The following is a 24,135-nucleotide window of genomic DNA, read 5'->3' as shown; positions in this document are numbered from 1 at the left end:
ACTTTTGCAAAACAATTGAGATTTGAATGGTGAAGCCTCTATGGGATGGGAAATCTACTGATGGGCAAGGAAAATCGGATGATCATGGAGAGAGATCACACTAAAGAAAACTAAAAAAAGATAGAGAACAACGTTAAAATGAATTTTTGTGAATAGAAACAAGTTTTGTAAGAATCCACACTTTATTTTGAAATCAGTTGCATTTAAAATGGCAGCTGAAATAATAAAAAGTAAAGTTTTACCGTTTTCAAAATGTAATATTTACATAATATACAATAACCTTAAATCATACAGAAATGCATATCATCATCCAAATGGTAATTTTATTACAGAAAGAATAGGATAAATATTCAGAACAGTGGATATTAGTTTTCTTGTTCCATAATTAATGCATAGGGGGCTTAAAACCATGTATTACCATTTTTTTTGTTCGAGAAATACATTCAAATGTTTAAACCAGGATATTTTTACATAAAAACTGGAGAGTACTTTTTGAGTGATAGCGAAGTGGAAAGAGGAAATGATGCAGCAGAGTCTGACAGAAGGACATTCTTAAATTGTACATCTAATCCATATAATGCATTAGGCTATTAAAACCATATAGTCAGGTTTAGTTAGGTTCAAACTATATATAATGTGATGAAGACTGGCTTGGCTATAAAAGAGGAAACAATATCAACAAATAAGTTATCGGCCTGTTTTATAGAGAATCTAGCTGAAATTGATTAAAATTGTAACAAAAAGAATTAAACTGGCTGTCTCAAAAAGGTTATTAAAATTGACCCAGAATATTTATGTTATCTTGTCAAACAGTCATTTTACAAATTGAAAACTTTAGCAAAAACACAATATATATATATGCAAATATAAAGATATGTCTCAGACCAATTGTTGTCTACAGAACAGAATATGTAAAACAATGCCCCATCAAAATGTTCATTTGTATAATGTTTTGATAAAATTGTCTAAAGATTTGTACAACAAATACAATGAGATAAAGAAGCAACTTGTCTTGAAAGTCAACAACATTGGAAACATAAAATAATTATCCTCCAGAAACAATTTCAATAATTAATATGAAATACGGTAATATATATGTGTGTATATATTTAAAATCAAAATGAATAATAATTCAAAGACTTAGTTATTCATAATCCATAAAGAAAAATACTGGTAATTAAATGCCTAGAATGAAATGTTGACCCTCTGAAGTCATTGCAAGACTCCTATGGATTAATGTGAGGTAGCATACCACAAAAAGGACCTTATAAAGCAGGTTTCTGTCTTCTCTGGTTTTATTGTCTGTGTCTACCTGATGAGTTTTGTAAAATGTTTGGATGGATTTACCTTAAGGTAAAGGTAAAGGTTTCCCCTGACGTTAGGTCCAGTCATGTCTGACTCTGGGGGTTGGTGCTCATCTCCATTTCTAAGCCGAAGAGCCGGCGTTGTCCTTAGACACCTCCAAGGTCACATGGCCGGCATGACTGCATGGAGCGCCGTTACCTTCCCGCCGGAGCGGTACCTATTGATCTACTCACATTGGCATGTTTTCGAACTGCTAGGTTGGCAGAAGCTGGAGCTAACAGCGGCTGCTCATGCCGCTCCCGAGGTTTGAACCTGGGACCTTTCGGTCTGCAAGTTCAGCAGCTCAGTGCTTTAACACACTTCGCCACCAGGGCTCCTTGGATGTACCATACCTAACTTAATTATTTACCTTACCTAATTATTTCTTTAGAGATAGCTCCCTATGAATTTATGAAATCTAAATTTTATTCTATTTATTCTGTTCTAAATGCACATGAAACTCTGATGCATGTATACGTGTTGTGGAATTTGGCCAGAATGGGTTACCTTTCAAACAATATGTGTTGATAATTCCATAAACCTTTATTTTGAATTGCATTTTTTGTGCCTAATACCTAGCAGAGGTATTTTAATGTGCTTTCACCCATAGCAAGTATGCTAGGTGCACTCTTTTGTACTGAGAATGTTATTTTAGGATATATGCACTCTTGTAGATTATAGACCTGAATCTAAAGACTGGTAAGGAGAAGAAAAGTAATTGCTAGTGCTGCTTTATGATGCAGTTATACTGGAAGTGAGAGCTGTAAAATATGTAGTTTTTATAGCACCATGTATAGAAGTTTGGACAACTGAAAAAAATCTGAATTTAGTTCCATTGTTTTTATATAGTCTTTTAGTATAGGATATAAAAATATTAAAGGTAAAGGTTTCCCCTGACGTTAAGTCCAGTCTGACTCTGGGGGTTGGTGCTCATCTCCATTTCTAAGCCGAAGAGCCGGCGTTGTCCATGGAGCTGGCATGACTGCATGGAGCGCCATTACCTTATGAGTGGCAAATTTCGGAAAAGTATTGAATAAAGCACATTTGGGTTGCTATGGGTTTTCTGGGCTGTATAGCCATGCTCCAGAAGAAAAATCCTGCAAATCTCGTGGAAAGACAGGTGGACAAATGCCAATGTGCTGGAAGAAACTAAAACCACTTTTGCTATTTTCTTTTCTATAGAATAGGTTAAGATGATTTGTGGTTCATTAACATTAACCCTTAGATGTGTTGTATATGTCTCTATGGTTGTGTGTGTGTGTGGTGGGGCTAATGAAAATATTATAAAATCGTTTTTGTTGCTGTTGAGGAACATCCAAAAGGTATATTTCAATGAGTGAAATATTTGCTAAAAATAGGATTACTATGTAAAAAAATGAAGCTGAGTTGCAAGAATTACTTTAGAAATAATGGCCCTTTACTTAGAAGATAGTGTTTAGATGTGTCTCTGAAAAAAATGGAATTACATCTAAATGGAATTCTATACTTCTCACCGTATCTGCCTAGAAACTCTGTATCTGAGGGATATAGACAGTTATAGGTTTACAACCAATTCCTTATGACTGTCTAAAATCTTTAAAATATCTAATATAGTAACTATATAATAAAAATAAAACGTAGATGAATGCACAAAGCCACAACTCCATGTCCAATTCCAAATTATAAAACTAGGGTAGTATTTACATGTTAAAAACTTGATGTCAACATAAATATGCAAACAACCAAAGTGCTCAAAAGATGATATTAAATTCCTAGATATGCCTATTTTTACTAATAGTTCCATGATGAACACTGTATCTGAGTGGCTAAATTATTTCATAAAGCGTTGCTTTTCAGAATCTCACCAAGATTCTCCTAGTCTAGGATTCTATTTCTGCCATAAATCAGTCAACTACCTTAGCAATTCACAAGCAGAATGTGTAAGTGAAAGCAATTTTACCTCCCTATTCATCCACCAGTGTCTTCTTGTTCAAAAGAAGTCTACAAATGTCTAGTATCATTATCTTGTAGAAAAATTACCTGATATCAAAGAAATCAATTTGACTTTCACTCCTGGTCCCTAAACATTTTTTACTTGTGTAAATAGCTACCTCTGTTGAGAAAGACCAATTTTTATCACCCAAGCTAGCTCTGATTGTGCATAATTATCCATAATCAGCAGCATAAGAATAAAATAGTAACTGGAAGCACACAGAGGTGCAAGTGATATAGTGCAGATAGATGGCATATACATTTGGATCTATGTTTATGTGCTTGTACCATCTGTCCGAGATCAGTGGTGTACAGCTGTCCCTCCACATTTGGGGTTTTGACTTTTGCGGAATTGATTTTTCATGGTTCAGGTATAAAATATTCTTTCTAGAAATCCCTAGGTCCTCTAGTGTGACTTTATGGTCAACTTCCTTCAGTGATGCTGAATGACCTGGAGATTTCTAGAGATAATACCTCTCTAAGAATCTTGGTCTTCCAATGGGGTGTTCACCTTCCAGGAGTCCTATACCCCCAATCCCAGTGAATGCAGAGGGCAGATTATACTGCAATATCTAACAGTGGACTTGGGTGCTCCCCCCCCCCCCCGCCTTCTATAGCATCAAAAAACTGTTACAGAGGGTTTCTCAGATCTTTGGAGAATTTTTTTCACAAATGCATAAGTGGGAGGAGGCTGCAACCCAAAAGAGGGTAATTACTCCATTGGATCTTGGCATCTATCCACACTGCATTACTTTTGATGTGTGTCCCTAGTCACAATAATGATTTAACTCTACATTGCCAGAGCTTTATTAGAGCCCATGTAGTGAGGGAGTCCACAGTTTTTTTGGTCCCCAGAGTAGTCTTACTGGGGTGGTTGGTTGGTTGGGGGGTATGAGCTAAACATCAGTCCATCAGAGGGGGCGGTGGAAGGTTACATACAATATCCCAGAAATAAGGGGGTTAGGAACAATGGCAAGTTCTTTACTCTCAGAAAACCAAATGAAGCGTAATATTAAAACAGCAATGAAAGGGTATATTGTAGTTATATTAACACCAATAAACTAATATATATAGCCTTTTAATAATAAAAAGGCACACTGCCTGCAGTTCTGGTCACATTCTAATTTCTACAAAAAAATCTCTACAACAATCTCAGTATGTAAAAATGTCATTCTATATTAAAATGTATATCAACAATCTAAATCTGTATGTTTGACATCAGTTGTCTCAATTTTTCATGGTTTTCTTTAGTGAAATCATTGTTTCTGACCCTAAAAATATCCAGTTCCATCAGAGAAATTATGTGAAAAGACTTTCTTTCATGCTCTGATCTTGAGCAAGTTACACTCACTCAGCAATAGAATAATCAAAAGCAGGAGTCAGCCAGTAGGTAACAAATATAACTCTGTTCTATGCCAGTGTCTTTAGAAATGTAGCTTCATTGTTATGAGCGTTTCATAAGCCTCAAAAACAACTATTCTGCAACAGCTCTGACTTATTTATGATAAAACCTTGGGAGAAAGTGTTTAATAATGTAAGGGATATCCAGTAGCACTTAAAGTTTTCAACAGCCAGTCTAAACTATTTATTTTCTGAAAGTTCAGTCTTTGCTGTTTATACAAAGTGTGATTAGTTATATCAGTGAAGAAAACTAACTTAACTTACTCTTTTATTCACTTAGGACAGAATATTTGTCATCTAAAGATCTGTACACTATTTCTTCCACTATTAACAAGATTGTACAGCCCTTCGAAGAGCTTGTAGAGGAAAGAGGGAGGGAGAGGTGGCACTGGCTTCTATGTAGAGTTCATGGAAGAAAAGGTAGGATCCAACAGTTAAATTAAAAAAATGTTCTATTATGAATTTACTATTAAAATTGCTTGGAAATACTCATCTACAGCTTTTTAAAAGATTGCTCTGCATGAGTAAGCATTGTGTGGACTGAAACCTTTTGGATGCAAGGAGTGGTTGGAGTTTCATTCTGTGAAAGCCCTGGATCTGATAAAGGGCAATTAAAATAACATGGTGTGGAAGTGGGGAGAGGATCAGATAAATTGCAGAGGCACAAAGTAATTATTGACGTGTGTCCTCAAAGTAAGTATATCCCCCTCAGGGATATATTTTTATACTGGAGACATTTTTACAGTAGTAATATATGTGAACTTATCAGGAATCAGTCCAAGTTTCAGATACAAGGGACAAAACTAATTAGCATATTATTGTGATTATGTTGCATCAATTTTAGCTTTCTTTAAACATTCAAATGATATTGCAGAACTAATAACAACAGTAACAACACTGTACCATCGAAATCTTCAATACCAACATATGTATTAATAAAAGATGGCTAACCTATGAGCATTTCCCCCAAAACCCATTTCGTTGTTGTGTTAACTATACAATCAATTAAAAAAATTAAGCATAAAGGTAATAGGAAAAGAACTATCATATGTTTTTCAGGACAGAAAAATGTTTTATGGTAAAGCTATAGTAAAGCATTCCTAGCATGAACAAGTAAAGTCTGACAGTGAGAACAACAATTATGTCGACAATCTGTCTTATAACTCCAAACATTTATGAAATTTAGTTCTTTTAATATACAAAAAATTGCAATGTTCTTGCAGAAAATAAATTGTAGCATTTGAAGAGAAGCTAAGAAAAGTTTAAGGATGGAATCATCAGGAAAGGTGGTAAACGTTTTGCTGTATCTTCAATCAGCTGCTTTTCAAAATTAATATTCAAGTTTATTATTTAAAAAGATGAGAATATAGCTCCTTTTGACAAAAAAAGCAACAACCATAGAACTGTTGTCTATGTCCTAAGGCTCTTCACACCAGCTGCTGGATAAAAATCTTCACACGAAGGCTTCCATTATTACAGCAGACAAAAAAGAGTAAGAGTGGCACTGAAGCCCAATTTGTTCCATGGCTGGCACTCATGCTGACCTCTGGAATCAGAGAGCAAAACCCACTGGTGTGTCCATCTTCCGTAGCCCCACCAGGCCCACCATACAGGAACAAAACTCTGGCACGCATGGCTCAAGAATACTTCTGTGTTCCTCGGAGGTAAGTTGTTGAATATCTTCAGCAAACCTTCAGACAGGATGATCTTCTCTCGCCACTGTAGGCCTTCCACAAGAATCTCCACCCTCTTACTTGTTTCATTATTTAGCTATCAGCCAAGGTGTTTGACCCTTTAAGCAACAGACAAATTATTTCATGCTGAAATGTGTTTTCAGATGCTTATGAAAGCCTTGCTTCTTCATACCCTCCAACATTTCACAGATAAAAATTGGGACACATGCTATCAAGCAACGACACAGTGGGGTCAAGATCGCAAACGTTATTGATGAGGAAGAACACACAAACTGAGACAGGTTGCAGCAGTTTCCTTTTGCCTGAGCTTACTGGGAAGATAGAAGTCTTTATCCTCCCCGACTTAATTGAGTACAATGTCAGCTGCATTTGCAGCTGTAATTGGGAAGACGGGTTAATCAGGACTGCCCCTGTCAAACTGAAACAATTGGAATATATGCTACTTTCCTATAATTATAGAAAATCTCTGCACTTGATATATATATATCAGCATGTGTCCACTTTGATTATAGCTGGAGCTATAATTTTGAGATTACATGAGAAGTAAGTATTTTTGACCTCATTCTTTCTGGTTTAGCACTTGTGCCATTTCTCTCCTGAAATGATGGAGGTAAATTATAGCACATGTTATTAATAGGACTATATTGCAAGAAGTGTGTTTCAGGCTATTCACAATCATTTGCTCAAATCAGAAAGGTAGCATTGCAAAAGTGTAATCTAGCTCCATCCTGTGTTTAAGCAGTGAAATGAATTTTAAGTCATACCTGTTTATTATCCAGATGGGTACCTTGTGAGATGTAGTAGAAATCCTGACTTCTGTAAAATGTTTACCTGAAAAGTTACTGTAGATAAGAACAGTAACTATGCTGGTAAATTTATATGGTGCATGGCATGAGTTATGTCTTTTCAACACTTGTAAGTGTTAAATATGTACAATAGTCCTTAATTGGAGAAATGCAAAGTTTTTAAAAATATTACCTGCACTTTACTGGAGGATAACTTCCAGTGCTTTGAGCCAGAATCACCACTGACCAATCTAGTTAGGGGATTCTGGGGGTATTTTTTCCTTATGTGTATTCACCTCTAAAATCAATATTATCCATATTTTCTTGAACTGTACCCAGAACTAAATATAGCAGTGAATGAAGAAAGAGCTTCATTCACTGCTATATTTAATTCTGGGTACAGTTCAAAAATATTGATAATATTAATTTTAGAAGTCAATTACACACAAGGAAAAAGTACAGCACGACCCCTGGACCCATGGAGATGTTCCCAGAATCACGTGGATATGTAAACCCACAAATAAAAGTAAACCTTATTGAAATGAAGCACTTCCAGCCCAATAATACCACACAACCATGCTGGAGGACCTAGAAACTGCTTTAAAGGCCATAGTTGGTTGAACATGAATAAATGAAAGTGAAGTAGAGTCTCGCTTATCCAACCTTTGCTTATCCAATGTTCTGGATTATCCAAGGCAGTTTGCAGAACCTTGGATAAGCAAATATCTTGGATAATAAGGAGGGATTAAGGAAAAGCCTATTAAACATCAAATTAGGTTATGATTTTACAAATTAAGCACCAAAACATCATGTTATACAACAAATTTGTCAGAAAAAGTAGATCAATAGGCAGTAATGTTATGTTGTAATTACTGTATTTACGAATTTAGCACCAAAATATCATGATATACAGTAGAGTCTCACTTATCCAACACTCGCTTATCCAACGTTCTGGATTATCCAACGCATTTTTGTAGTCAATGTTTTCAATACATCGTGATATTTTGGTGCTAAATTCATAAATATAGTAATTACTACATAGCATTACTGTGTATTGAACTACTTTTTCTGTCAAATTTGTTGTATAACATGATGTTTTGGTGCTTAATTTGTAAAATCATAACCTAATTTGATGTTTAATAGGCTTTTCCTTAATCTCTCCTTATTATCCAACATATTTGCTTATCCAACGTTCTGCCGGCCCGTTTACGTTGGATAAGTGAGACTCTACTGTATTGAAAACATTGACTACAAAAATGCCTTGGATAATCCAGAACCTTGGATAAGTGAGACTCTACTGTACTTTAAATTTCCTAAGTATAAGGGCTATTCAGCTGTATAATTAATTGCTCGGGTTGTGAAACATTCCTAGGGGATTGAGAAATGTTGAGCAATTCTTGCTATAGTATATTTACTTAATGTTTTTTAGAATGAATATTCGAGCAACTATGTATGAGGAACTGCGGGAATAAAAAGCAGACAGTAGGTTTACCCAGATGCTTAAGATCCCTGTATAATTAGCATATGGAGATGGAAGCATTATTCGGGGACGACATCTACTTCTTCCCTGGATATTCTCTATATGCATTTTTTTCTGTTTGAGTAGATCCTCTATTTAGATTAATTTAGCTAAGAATTTGAGACTGACTACACCCACTAAAGAGGACCGCATGGAAGAGTTTAACCAATTCAAAATGGATGTCTGTATGTTCATTTTGTGACCCTCAGAATGGTTTTTACTAATGTTGGATTAGTAGTGCCCTCTGCTGGCAACAAGGCAACAGAAAGGTGAAGTGATCCCTGATGTCCCTTACCTTGTTGGTTTAAAATACCACTATATGATTTATTTACAAAGACTAGATTTGATTTCATTTTACTAATGAAAAGCTGTATTATTTAAAACTCTTCTTGTATTCATTGTCAAATAGCTTTGATCTTCATATGTACACAGAGCGGCTACTTCTGGCATCTTAATGCAATAACTTATTAAGCTGTAACACTTACGAGAGCACAAATATCATGCAAATATTGCAGCTGTATTCCACAATGCAACAAGCACATTATCAATATACATACAACTATACAAGTGGATGACAATAAGATAAAAAAGGGGAAAAGTAGTATTTTCTGTACAAAAATATGCATAATTTGCAAAATGTGTTATCTTTTGGCACTTAAAAAAGAAAATTGTATAAAAATAAATATTCTATGCACAAACACACAGGCACACACACACAGGCCAGTCCATGGTTAGAATTTTCACTGCAAAAGAAAAATACAGAACTATGTTAGCACCACACAGATTTTGGATGGGGATTTTCTAATGGGAGGTGGCAAAATAAAGGTATACAGTTGTCTGGATATGCAGCAAGTTATAGGGGAGGTATTATGATCTGGCATACAAATTCAACAAAACAAATCCCCTTTTAGCCCTATTGATCCTCTTAGGAGAGATGTACATGGAAATTAATGTGATTTAAATTTTATGTCTGGCTTTTGTTTGTTCTCATTAAACATTTGTCTATTGCCATTAGGGACTTCTGAATACAGATAGTTATTAAATGCTAGTTTTTTCTTCTAAAGAAAAGAATATCTAAATAATAAAGAAATTCATTCTGCCTTCTCTGCAGCTTAGAACGTTTTTGTGTTCTCTGCATTCTTATAGAGAAAGACATCTGTCGTCATCAATATGGCAAAGCATTTCTTCCCTGGATTTCTTATTTAGTGGTATTTTGTAAAATAGACTTAATCACTTGTATTACCTCTATTTTGGGTAATCATCTCATTGTTTTCTCGTTTTATGGCAAACACGGGAAATCTTAGGCATAGTTGAGAACAGTATGAAATGTATGGCTATTTTGAAAAGTGGAGGTAGCAAGACAATCTTATTGGTGGATGTCCAGTTGCATGAACAATTTTGCAGGTAGAAATCTTATAGAATATTATGAACCAACTAGAGGAGACCCCACAGAATAGATATGGAACATCTATGCAAAGGACAAACTCTAGTGGCAAGAGATTTACATTCCTTTTGTATGTGAAAAAACAACAACATTTGTGTATAATAAAGAACATAATTGAACACCAGAACTGAGAATTAAATTAAATGTTTATGTTTTAAAGCCTAACTAAACCTGACATCACTAAGAGAAAAAAGTGGGCATGGGGTAGTTATTGTCAAGACCACAGCATATGAGAAATGTAGATTTAACCCTTTGCTCCCCTGCTGTGGTCTTGTTTTAGGCCTTGACTTTCAATGTCACATCTACTTAACTACATGCAACTAGACATCCACCAATAAAGATGTTGATTGAAATCCCATTGGGAAATTACAAATGCACTGTAACTGTAGTTATGAAGCTATGCAATGTTTTGGTCCAAGATCCTCCAATCCCCACTTACTGGGAAGCAGATGCTGCAATCAATCAGGGTGCATACCGTTGTCACTCAAGAAGCTGCTGACTGACGTTCCATGAACAATCTCCATTGCAGCAGGGAGAAGCAAGGTCCAATACAATTCTCCCTCACACCAGAGATTGCTTATGCAAAGGTGGTGGAAACATCCCAAGCAACAACAATGATCCCATTTTGATTTCAGTAGCTGCTTCTTCAGTGGGTATTGGGGGACTTCCATTGTCCCTACATGTCCCTTAAACTAGGGGCTACATAGAGATCGTGCACATACATTAAAGAGTAGGTATGGAGTGTGCATCCCACTTTAAATCCTGTGGTTGCATCCTGCAGAATTATGGAGTTAGAGAGGGGTCTTTAAAATTTTCAGCCAAAAAGGTCCTGGGACTCACTAAACTACAAACCCCAGGATTCTGCAGGAGGCAGCCACAGGATTTAAAGTGGAATGCACACTCTATACCCAGGCCTGTAGCCTGGTTTACTCATGAATTTTAACTGGTTAACCAAATCCCCATGCTAAGTCTATGAGACGAAAAAAATTAAGAGTCCCTCCAGGCACTATCTCAAGCAGATATTGACAGGTCTGAACCTGGGGGGCGGGTGGGTCAGGGGTTCAATCCCCCCCCCCCCGAAATTTTCAAAACCCCTCCCGAATTTTTTTTCTGGCTACAGCCCTGTCTATACCTACTCTTTAAAGTGTATGTGATGAGGTCCACAGTTATGAATGCTAATTCCAGGCTTTATAAAGTTAGGATATCGATATGATGAGTTGCTAATAAGTTTCATTTGTTTGCATTTGCAAAAGATGAGCTACCCCTGTAGAAATCTTGCTATAAGTCACATATTTGACCAATGAAGCTAGAAACGACATGCTTACCAACTGGGCAAGAAATATGTCACTACAAATCCTTCATACTTTATCTGTTGCGTTTGTTATTCATGACATGCAACAAAACATTTATTAAGGTTTTGAATATTACTTTACCTTATTCCAGCATCCTTGAATTGGCAAGCCATCTTCCCCCTACAATAAAAAAGGGGTGTTTAAATATCAAAAAGTAAATGTGCAGAGCAATCAAGGCAAAATATTTCAAGGAGGAAGGTAAATAATGCAGTTCAAAATGTAACATTTGTTGATGAACTATCCTGATACAATATACTTTACTTACTCTAGATTGCATAAAATTCATTGATATAATTGATATAAAATTCATTGATATAATTGCCATATAGTTGCCATAATGTATGAGAACCTCATAAGATGAATGGCATAAGCACTTTGCATTGTTTTAAACTTTGTATATTGTATTTTATGACTATTTTATGACTGTTTTAACCGTTTTAATCATTTTAGTTTATTGTATATCAGTGTAACGGCATCAATTGCCACTTGTAAGCCGCCCTGAGTCCCCTCGGGTGAGAAGGGCGGGGTATAAATAAATGAAATAAATAAATAAATAATAAAATAAGATCCAAACCTTTTCTGTCAAATGACATTTTAATGACATTTACTTTAAAACAATAGTTTCAAGCTATCTGATAGAGTGAGCTAGCCTCCCCACACCACCACCATCCATGTGCTAGAAGCTTAAAGCATATTTATGCCATATTAATACTGTATTTGTATAGTTTTTAGGAAATGTACTATGGCCATACTGGCACTGCTTCATGGGATACCACTTTGAGTTGTACTGATTTACATTTTTCTGTCTTTTGCGAAATCTGAGTGGCAACTCCGACATCTAAATATATTAAAATTTATAGGGTTTTTTTGCTACATATTTCCATTGAAGATGGCTTACAGTTTAAATGGGCTATAACCACTCTTAATTGAAAGAAGAATTGCAAAGCCTCCCCCCCCCCCTCCCCCAAGATAAGCCTTGTGGAGATACTGAAATTTATTAGTCCTGGAATGAAAAAAGGTAGGAAAAATGTGACCTCTCTCAAAATATTCATTGTGTTTTCATGTAGGAATAAATCTGTGCAAACTGTATTATTTTTCTAGATTTCTAATGATTACAATTTTGTAGTCATAGAACTAACTCACAGAATAGACAGATCAGATCTGACCAAGCCTGCAGGCTGATTTAACTTTAGATGGAGTTAAACCAAGCTTGTTTGTTGGGCAGCATAATGTATTATTTTACTTCTAAATGAAGCAGTTTAGTTACTTCTCTTGTGAAAAGTGATGATACAGTAGCATGGAACATGGGGAACTAAAGGTTAGTTGTTACTGACATAACCATCGATTTTCTAAATCAATTTTTCTTTAATGATGACAATTTTCTGACATTACACCTTCCCAGTCATATGTGTATGTGTATATGTATGTGTGTGTGTGTACACACACACACACACACACACACACACACACACACACACACACAGTGTCTCTGTAGAATGCAACAACTAAGGATCTATTAATGAAAAAGTTCCCATTGGTACAATGATCCCCTTGGCAGGAACAAACTGTATAATGATTTGAATGTAAAACCCAGGTTAGGGATAGTGTGGTAGACAGAAAAGTTACATTTCAGGGATCAACAGAAGGACATGGACACAGTGATATGTTTGCTTGTCGAAGCTGGGAGGTGGAAGCATACACATTAACGAGGAGGAGAAATTAGATACTGTATAGCATTCTTGAAAAGTATGCACATATATACTTAGAACACAGAGTAGGCAAACTATAGCAACAGGAAGGAGGGTAATTTATGCATGCAATCAGGAAATATATTTATACATGTATGAACACACTGGCATGGTTTGAGAACTGCAACATTTACATATGTGCATGCATGTTTGTGTCTGCAATGTTTTTCTATCTGTAACAACAAACATGGAATTGTAACAACAAACATGAAATATTCTATATGGACTTCAACTCCCATAATTTCTAGCAGCCTGTTAGGAATTCTGGGAGTTTAACTCCAAAACACCTGGAGGGCCAAAGTTTGCCTATGCTTGGGTTATACTCAAATCAAAGAATTCGGTGTGCAACCTATTACTCACTGAAAGAGCTAGTACAGAGCTTGGGATATATCTGGTTCCAAAGTAAATGAATACCTTTTACCAGTTTGGACTGATGGTTGCAGCATTCCCTGGGCTAGCCTGTGATCCATGTTCTGTTAACTTCTAGGTTTCGTTATATTAGGAGATAGTCAGGGGGAAAGTTAGAATGCCTCAAGCATTATAGAATGTGACATTGACTACATATATGTTTCCAGGGCCAGTTGATGGATATAAACTCTAATGCTGTTGTAGATTTAAACACAAATGCCTTAAGACTATGAATTTCAAGCTCCTGACATGAGGGACTGGGATCCCTCCCCTCCATGTGCAAGGGTCTGATGCCATATTTGTGTACAATGGCTACAATTTTTTTTCTTGAAAACTTGCCAAGGAGGGCAATAACTGACCTGGGGACCAGGATCAGTTTATGAAGCACCATTTTGAGTAATATTGTGTTAAGGAGAACATTCTCTCACATCACCCTGTGCATACATGACAATTCGTATTTTTTTCAGTATGAAAAAATTCTAATGTCTTCCTTGGAACATTTTTAAGTGTGGCTCAGGTTTTCTTTGTGTGTAACTGGATATTAAGAGAATGTGTGCAAGACCTATTATGAAAGAATAACAAAAGCAGATATAAGCAAGCACTTTCACATTCTTTAAGCTGGAGAATTTAGTATCAGCCTTATACAATGCAAGAAAAATGGCAATGGACCTAGTTTCATTCCAAGCAGTATTATGGGTAGTATTATACATCAAGCAGTTGCAAGGAAGAAGATCTGAGAAGGATTTTGCAACAGCAAGGGAAGAAAAGCACTCTGAAACATGCAGGAAAGGGAAGGTAACACCATACCAATGGGCAAGGGGCATCCAGCCCGTCCAGCCCTGGTAACCCCGGCTCACCCTTCTCGCCTTTAAAACCTCGAAGTCCCTGTTCATGAAATCAACCGCTAGAATTACTGTTGTCAGTGCAGATCATATCCATTTTATGGGTGGAAAAAATCAGTAAGACAGATATACCCAAGCACACTCAGTTTATATCCCTAGTGTATTACAGCAGAGTGACAAATAATTTCAGCCTTCTTTTAAAAAAATAATAATCATAAAATGCATGGCCTGTAGACCCTGTATAAACTGCATACGACCTTGTAGAAACTGAAGAGAGGATGGAAGATCCAAAGTTTTGTAAAATTCCTCTCAGGTGATCTAATATTTAAAGGAAAGTAAGTTTTATGGAGGCAGGCATCAGTTGGGAGGATGGTTTTGTTACAACACATAAATGAGTTAAGAAACTGGATTGCTCAATAAAATTTATTAACTTAAATATGAACATTTTTGTTTGTATTTATTTGATATGGCTTCTAAAATGACAAAAACATATTTTTTCCAGTTTTTTGGATTGACAAAGGTAACATATACCACGGTTAATGGGCCAATTAAAAAAAAAAGGTAGGTTCATTTCTTAATATAGATCTTTTTAGAAAGTGACAGTAAGGAATTTTGAGGGCTTCCAAAGAGATGCACGAATCTCAGATGATCTTCTGAAGAATATTGTTTAAAAGATTACTGGACAAATTCTAATTTGTAGATGTGAGAATTCCTGCTCCGCAAGAACTTTCTTCAGGACTTTTTTTTTTTCTTGAAGAAGGAGTAATACCAGATTTTTTCCACTGGGTGCCATAAACTGAGTGTCTTGCATCATTATGAGCTATAGTATTTATCTGAACATCTTTTACTGAAGAGGGGAAAAAGAAGGCACATTCATTTCTATTTTTCCTTGTGCTGTAACTCATGTAGGTTCACTTGATGAGTGCTGTGTCAGGTGATAACTTGTATGTATAAATGTGCCACTGCAAATCAACATCTCAGTGTTTTCATATTGCTATAAAATTCTTCAAACCAATACATTTCATTTGAGATAATCAACACAGTCAGAAACCCTTTATCAAGTGAGCAATCAAGTGAAATACATGAATTGGCTTTAGGTCTAAGGAAGATGTTATAAGACCTGGTCTAGAAGTGTTAAGGGATTGCTTTTTCAAGTAGATACCATCTGCTTTCTACTTTTTCACAGTCCACTTGTTTCCAAGGCTTAATTTAATTTAGTTTTCCACTTCAGTAGATGAAGACAATCGCTTTAAAGCACACAATCCAATCAATTATTATAATGAAGCCTGTTGTCCTTCTTTTTCCCCAGTGGATTATCTTAAAGTAATACTTCATATAAAATGCAACATACCAATGGACAGGGTGCATCTAATCCAGGTGCTCCTTGGTCTCCCTTATCCCCTTTAGGCCCTCTAGAACCTTTCTTGCCCCTTTCCCCCTGTGAATAATAGTTTATTAAAATACATAAAACAAAACAAACACTATAAAATAAGAGATTGAAAGGCTTGATTCAAGATAACTCAAAAAAGGCTTGACTCAAGATTTTTTAAAGGCATTTTGAATTGATTTGGCTTTTTTACATTGAAATGTATTTGTGTTTTAGCCATTTTTAAAAATAGCAAATTAGAAAAATAAAAAAATTCTGCTCTCCCACTTTTAATTTTATTAATAGAATGACCACAGTGATGCCAAAATGATTTGAAACAGCTGGCATTGGCAAGACCATGTCTTCCACCCTTGTTTCTTATCTCTGGGGCTTTTGATCTCGAAACTCAGTGGAGAATTCTGACCTTATACAAGAGCCAAAAAAAAAAAACAATAATGGAGAATGGCATTAATTAATGATATAGGAAGGCATGTCTGGGCAGGGCCATTGTAGAGATTGGAAATCACCATTCTCCTTGCATGATGACCTCACTGAAAACCTTCATTTTTCATGCTTCTTCCCCAGTCCTGACATGGTCATTCCATGGCTGATACGGATTAGAGGGAGATGGCTCAGAAGCACAACACTGAAGGCATCTTCCAGGACCTCGAAGGGGCCCAATGAAGATCACAGAAGATGAGATTGTCATTATGCGTCTGGTTATGGTCACACAGATGCTTCTCATCCATCTCTTGCTCTTCATCAGCCATCAAATGGCCATGTTGAGGGTGGGGAGACCTCCAAGAGGAAGATGAATCCTACAGGAGGAGAGACTTACTGTAGTTCTTCCATGTTGGAACTACACAAAACACTTCCTAATGCAAGATCTTACTTTGAATTTACTACATAAAATGGTAGGAGCCATCAGAAGTGACCAATAAACCAAAGAATGTATTCACAGCAGTTTTTGTCTTCAAGAAGGCTGGAACAATTTGCAACAAGTTTTTAATGAAGTCATTTCCAAATGTCTGTCATTAAATAGATCGAAATATAGAATGTCTCCAGCCACCAAGAGAAACACAGAATTTCCCAATAGGGAAGCACCCAGTGGCAGGCTAGAGACCTTATTAATGAACTGTTATAGTGATGTGGTGTGATCCAGCCTCCTTTTAAAACTGAGTCATCCCAGATCTGTGTCCTTCTAATCTGAAGTAAATCTGATGCTAACCGTTTTATTAGTTACATTTTAATCCCTCCTTTTCATGAGCTCCCTGTACAATACACAATTTATCCTCACCTCTTAATCTCTAAAGTAGTTTAGATTGAAATAGAATGCCTGGTTGAAGGTTGCTCAGTGACTGAGTAGCGTCTAGAAATAGGATGTCCCAGTCCCAGCTCAAAATGCTAACCACTGTACCACACTTTGGCATGGCTTGTTCCAATCAGCAGGCTGGTATTCCCTTCACTATGTGTAAATGCCCCAAACTGTGTCTGCATAGCTGACTTGGGGTGCTCACTCAAAAGTAATTTTCTTATAGCAGGAAACAACAGCAGTCAGCTGAAAGCAAATTCCAACACCTTTCAGTGCTATATAAGTGGCAGGAATATGTCTGTTTTAAAATCACCTGTTTCAATTGATAATAAACTGAGTTTTGCCATTATTTTTGTTGAGGAAAAATTGGCAAAGCAGTGCTCTGTCCTACATAAATTCTTAAAATAGAGTTTCAAAATGATAAAAATAGAAATGACAGGCCACATGCTTCTATCCTGCACAAAGTTGAAAAGTCAGATACTCCACCGAGGTCATTTCATTCTGAATAAAGCCAACTTCAAGCCAAAGACCCATATTCAATGAGAATAAAGACATGTTCAAATCTTTTGGAACCCCTTTAGAAGAGTCAGTGACATACAAAGAGGAAAACATTTTGAGAAATGCCTGTGGGTAGCAAATGTGAATGGGATTGCTGGAAGGGTTGTTTTTTAAATTTAGTATTGGTATAAGGATTACACGACAACGTAAAAACCAGGCAAGCTATGTATCGTTTTTAAAGGAAATAATTTCAAAGTATTTTTAAGCACTATTAAGTCAGCAGAAAAAATGGATGGGAAAGGAGAAGGTCACCCAGGATCAAATGCTGGCACAGAGGAAGGATAATCCAGGAGAAAATGCAGAGTGAGTTGCAGCAGGAAGAGGAGGAAGGACCCAGGAGAAAAGGCAGAAGAGCAGGAAGGGATAAGGGGGACAAAGGTAGACCTGTGGAGGCAAGGAACACACATGTACACGCGCAAACACACAGACAGGAGAAGAATAAACAGCAGTTGAAATAGCAAGTTCCACATGGATGCACATCTAAAGTGCTGACACACTTTTCAGTTGGTTTGTTCAAAAGAATATGTGCTACATATACCATATTTTCTGAGCTGCACTGGATTTAGGGAGCTGTATTATATCTCTTTTCCAATTCTACAATCCATTCCCTCATCTCCAGCATAACCTCATGAATTCTGATTAAGGTGATCTTCTATTATAAGCACAGCTGAGACAGGCCTGGTTTATCCCAGGACTTTATTGCCACCAACTAACTTATGAGCAAAGCTGCCTCGTCTTGATGACATGAACCAGACAAACAGAAGGTTTTTTTATTCTGGTTCTCATTTGTTCGCTAACCTGCTCAGAGAAAATCCCAGCCAAAGTTGTGTTCAGTTTTAGTCAAGAAATATTTTTCTTCTGATTACATTTAAAACCAACTGAAAAAGTCTCATGGTTTTGGAAAGTTACTCGTTATGAAATAATCTGAATAATTTCTTAAGTCTTTTTTTCCTTTAAAGAAAGAAGGCACAAAGCAAAATCAGAGGTAGAATGATTAATTACATTATGTCAAACATTGGTCCTGAATTGCAAGTTATCACTCATCATATCTGACCAGCATCAAAAATGTATTGTGTCATTGCTTCAGCAGGGTATTATATAATTCCTTCAATATTTACCAAATTATTCATGAAAATTGTTCCAAATATTGGCCCTGTTATTGCTACCAGGCAATGTTGCTGCCATGCCAGCGGACATGAAACAACTCATACAGGTTTCTATATGCTTAAAAATATACTCATTAATCGTTGTATTATATAATTCATTAGGCCGCAGGACAACATGTTATCTTTTTCTCTGTCATCAAAAGAATTAATCATTCCACCGCCTATTAAATACATTCACATCCAAGGAGGATTAATTTAAACTTACCCGATGTCCCTTTTCCCCTGGTGAACCTGGTAAACCCTATAAAACATTTATGCTGATTTTTAAAAGTTACAGATCACTTCCAGTAATGCAGAATTGCTTATTTTTAACCATCCCATCAGAAAGACTCCCATGGCTCCATAAAGATCAGAACTTTATTATGCTATAAGTGGAGTGAAGCCAAATAGTGAGCGTCTATTTTAAGATCCTGTTAAGTAAGAGCTCTACTGATTAAACACAATTGAATGATGTAACCTTCACCTAAACAAAATAAACACTGTAAGTGGCCATCTGATAATGAGATTTTACTTCAACAACAACAAATTTCTTTTGAAGAGCCTTAAATGTCGTGGAAGAAGTTGTGATGAGAATGACAACTTATATAAGTCCCCTATAAATATGGTGGGTTGTATTTCCTTTATTTAATAAAAAAATTAAGCCAAGAGGGATAAGAGAAGAAAACTTAAACTAGAAAAAAATATTTGGAGAAATCCTACACTCCACAGAAGAGTTTAGAGAAACCATGATGCTAATTCTAAGGTGGAGGTAACAAAATGCTTAACTGTAAGGAGAAGCTTTGGTGCACGAGCAACACAGTGCTACTATTCTGGAGCTACAGAGCCCAGGAATTTACCAAGCAAGTCTTGTCTGCAAGGTTTTGCAAAAGTGCAAAACCTTGCACTATGTTCACATGGGAACATAAACGAGCACTGAAAGAATACAGGTAAGTAAACTGTTCTTATTGCAATATAAAGGATAACAATTTTCCCAGCAGAAGTTAGACTTTTGAATTCTGTCCTCGGTGAAGAAAACTAAGCTGTATGTTAAAATGTTCAGCAGCAATTGTTCTTTGACTTTTTGGCAATTTTGTGTAGCTCGTTATCTGTACAGCACCTCTGTGTAATAGGCCAGCATATAGTGACTTACCAAGCAAAGTCACTTGGTGAGGTTCATGGATGAGTGAGCAATCGTACATGAGATTTTCACATCGAAACTCAAATTGGTTTTATAAAGTTTCACTCACAATTTCTCACCAGACAAAAACAGGAGCATTTCATTTAGTATTCTAAGACCTGATCACTTAAGTTTGTTTGTTTTTTCTTTGAAAATAACATATAAGAATCCAATTCAGCACTGTATTGTTTTTTAAAAGAAGTCTTGGAAGGATTACCCTGTGCTTTGTCCTGTGTATTTCTGCCTGTCCCTTCAGGGCTGGTCTGAATATATTTTTTATGCTGTATATTCAGAGTCATCCTCCCGCTCTTTACTCCCAAGAGAAAAGTGTATGTCTTTATACTTACAGAAAGCCCTGCTGGCCCTATTGGTCCTGCAGTTCCAGAATCTCCTTTATTGCCCTGAAATGGAGAAAGAAAGAATATTTCTGAATATAAGTAAGAGACCTATTGTAAGCAAACCAATATTGGCTGACCTGTTAGTGACATATTCATGCTACACATGAAGACTGAATTATTTGCTATTGTCAAAGTATATTCTGCTGACATGTGGAGTTGTGCATACAACACATGTGGATTGCAGATTACCAGTGAATATTGTAATGTTGCATTACACAACAGAGCACAGTTATTTAAAACATTGCTATTCTGTACAGAAGTTGTGTATTCCTAATGTTATGTATTTCCAATGATTTGCTGAAGGGATTTTGGCTTGCAGCCATTGTATGCTTGATAATAACAACCTGAAGCTGATGATGCAGAAACCTACATTTTAAATTATTTTTGAAAAACACACAAACCTTTCCTTATAGGTTGGAGTTGCCTCTGGCTAAATCCAGCCCTACTGAAGCCTCAATTTTTCTGGGATTTCACTGAAAGCTATTCTCACTCCCCACTTTTCCTATTACACTATTGTTTGCTGGTTTCCCATCTTTTGTTTTCCCATTCTAAAAAGTTAAACTGTCTCTCATAAGGCTGTTTATTGATGTGAAGAGATTTGGCATTTTTGGTCCTAACGTTTTGCTTTTCAGCCTGACTGCCCTTGGAAATTAGCTCCCAAAGAGTTTTCTGAAGTTGAATTTGAGCCTTGTATTGAAAGAAATTCCTGATCCTTGTTAGAGCTCAAGACAGCTTACAAGAATAGCATGACATAGTATAATAAAATAGCAATAAACAAAAATAAGCACCAACTACTCCCTAGTCCCATAAAATAGAATAAAAATTAGTCTGAAGACTCAGAATAGAAACCAAAAGCTTTGATTCAAAATAACAGATTTTAAAGATGAAAGGCCTTCCTAACTTGGGAAGTCTTCTTAGTGTTGTGACAAAAAGCCAATCCATAGGGTACAACATAGACAAGCACTTCAGTATGGAATAAACCAGGCTTCCTTCTGCTTTTAGACCTAAGTCAGAGGATTTTTATTTTAGAAACAAGCTATGGAAAGGTAGACACACAGATCAACTGTATAAAAATATACAGCTTCTGTAGAATTTCTGAGGCCACGAGTAACTAATCATAGAGCCTAAAGTCATATTCCTAAAGTATTCATGCTTCAACGGATCCCAAACTGCTTGCTTGCATCTTCTAATAAATACGTTTGCCTTTGAGTCCTTTTCCTCATCACCAGATAGTGAGTTTCAAAGTCTGGAGAGAGCAACAGCAGAGGCCCTTTCCCCAACGAAATGTGTGCTTTCAAGTCATTGCTGACTTATGGCAACCCTAAAGGCAGGGGCGGTTCAACCGTAAGGCAATTTAGGCAGTTGCCTATGGCGCCATCATTTGGGGGGCACAGTTGAGGCACCTCCAAGTGCCCTAAAGGCTAAAGCCAATTTTTTGTTTGCGCACACCAACGCTTCCGGCAAGGCTGCCTCCTGCTGGGTGAAGCGGCTGGCGAGTGCGCTCTTCAGCCACTTCACCCGGCGGCAGCCTCGCCAGAAGTGGCGGTGTGCACGCTTGCCACAGCTTCTGGCGAGGCTGCCTCCTGCGGGGTGAAGCAGTTGGCGAGCACTCTCTCCAGCTGCTTCACTCAGCGGTAGCCTCGCTGGTAGTGGCATCATGCGCGCTCGCCAGCTGCTTCACCCGGCGGGAGGCTGCCTCCCGCTGGGTGAAGCGGCTGGAGAGCGCGTATGCCACCATTTCTGGTGAGGCTGCCACCGGGTGAAGCAGCTGGCGAGCGCGCGCACCACCGCTTCTGGCGAGGCATCCTCCCGCCGGGTGAAGCAGCTGGAGAGCAAAAGCCTGGGAGAGAGAAGCCTGGGAGAGAAATCCAGTCCACTTCTGTTGCCCAGGCAGAAAATACAATTGTTTGTATGTTTAAATCCCTCTTAAACTCTTTTCTTAAAAAATTAAGTTTTTAATTAACCGTGTTCATGACATACAGAGTGTACGAAAAAAGTCAAAAGAGAATCAGATACACATAATGCAGATATGCCACTCTCCGAAAAACCCTACTTCTTCCCCCCACCCGTGAACCACTATCCATGACTTCCAACACCAGTGTGAAACTAGTATCTCAAAAAACCCTACCCTTATCTTGCATTAATAAATTCTCCTTGCGATAACTTAAAAGACTATTTTTGTCTTCCTTTCTACATATCCAAATGCACACCCCCATTTCCTAGCAAAGTCTTCATTGCTTCCTCCCCAAATGCCATTGGACAGCTTGCCATTTGGAAATGCTCCTCCACTGCTCTCTCCGGAGCTCAGTGTTTCCCATTCTTCTCTTTTGGCAACCAACTCGGAAGATTTTAACCCCTCTTCTGATATATTTTGTTTGCTGTTATTTTGTTATAATGTTATGGCATGTTGTTTTTCATTTGTTTTCCTTTTACGGTTACAGTTTTAAAAAGAGATAACAATGGATGTAACCAATCTCAAATGGAGGAGATGTCCAGGATATAGGAACACATAATACTGCCATTATTGCAAATGAAACAAGGTTTGTGTTCGACCATGAGACTGGAAATCAGAGTTCAAATCCCCGCTTGGTCATGGAAAGTGGGTGACCTTAGACAAGTTACACTCTCTAGGCCTTAGAGGAAGGCAAAGGCAAGCCACCTCTACATAAACCTGTAAGATGGTTTTGTCTTACAGGTATCCTAAATCGGAAACAATTTAGGGACCTTCCCTATATCCCAGTTCAATGTTTGGTGCTAAATTCGCAAATATAGTAATTCCTACATAACATTACCATGTATTGAACTGCTTTTTCTGTTGATTTGTTGTAAAACATGATGTCTTGGTGCTTAATTTGTAAAATCATAACGTAATTTGATGTTTAATAGGCTTTTCCTTAATCCCTCCTTATTATTGAACGTTTTTGCTTATCCAACACTTTTATTTTTCAGTGATTGGTTTGGTGGAGGCGCCAAAATTCTGATTGCCTACACTTGAAAATTACCTAGGGCTGGCCCTGCCTAAAGGGACCCTATCAATCACTGGGTTTTCTAAGACTCAAAGAGTGTGACTCATGTAAGGTCATCCAGTGGGTCTCCATGGCTGGGCAGGGAATCAAATTCTGGTTACAGAGTTGTAGTCCAGTGCTCAAACCACTACACCACGTAGGCTGATTATTGTAGGCAAGCATATATAGGAGAATCATCCAGATATAATCTACCTATGCAACGTTGTCAAAGTCTTTACCAGTACTTTGAATTAGTTGACATAATCACTATTAGCTGGTCATAATCAGTGCTTTGAACAGAAAGCAAGTGAAATCATTTTACTTGTGGGTTCAGATGCTATCAATACGAATTCCATTTTTGTACAGAAAAAGGCTTCTAGCCACTTTTCAAAGACAGTCTCATTGTAGCACTCCAATCACCTCTGATATAAACTGTCACACCATAATGGGCATCTGGAGTGAAACTTGAAGGGATTTTCAAAATATAGAGCAAGTTCTCAAAATCAGTACCATCCCTCTTAGTGCAGACTGTGCTCTTTCCTCTATACTGGCTATCTTGTATTAAATATCTTACATTTAAGTCCCACTTAATTAGCCTGCATCTGCTCACTGCTGCCTCTTTACATTAGTTCAGTATTTCAACTGAGTTCCTAGTATGTGATAAGA

General features: G+C 37.1%; 1 protein-coding gene across 1 annotated transcript in view; it reads right to left on the bottom strand.

Moving 5' to 3' along the window:
- Nucleotides 1-163: 163 nt before the first annotated feature.
- Nucleotides 164-24,135, bottom strand: part of col13a1 (collagen type XIII alpha 1 chain) — a 161,138-nt gene continuing 137,166 nt past the window's right edge. The window contains exons 35-39 of the mRNA XM_016992189.2: nt 20,414-20,467; nt 19,116-19,151; nt 14,474-14,551; nt 11,592-11,630; nt 164-9,457 (exon numbers count right to left, since the gene is read on the bottom strand). Coding sequence (XP_016847678.1) covers nt 9,455-9,457; nt 11,592-11,630; nt 14,474-14,551; nt 19,116-19,151; nt 20,414-20,467 — 210 coding nt within the window. The 3' untranslated portion in view covers nt 164-9,454. The remainder of the gene's footprint in view (nt 9,458-11,591; nt 11,631-14,473; nt 14,552-19,115; nt 19,152-20,413; nt 20,468-24,135) is intronic.

This window comes from Anolis carolinensis, chromosome 3 (genome assembly GCF_035594765.1).
Source record: "Anolis carolinensis isolate JA03-04 chromosome 3, rAnoCar3.1.pri, whole genome shotgun sequence".
Taxonomy (NCBI): domain Eukaryota; kingdom Metazoa; phylum Chordata; class Lepidosauria; order Squamata; family Dactyloidae; genus Anolis; species Anolis carolinensis.
Note: the sequence above shows the minus strand (reverse complement) of the source record. Positions and strands in the feature narration are given on the sequence as shown.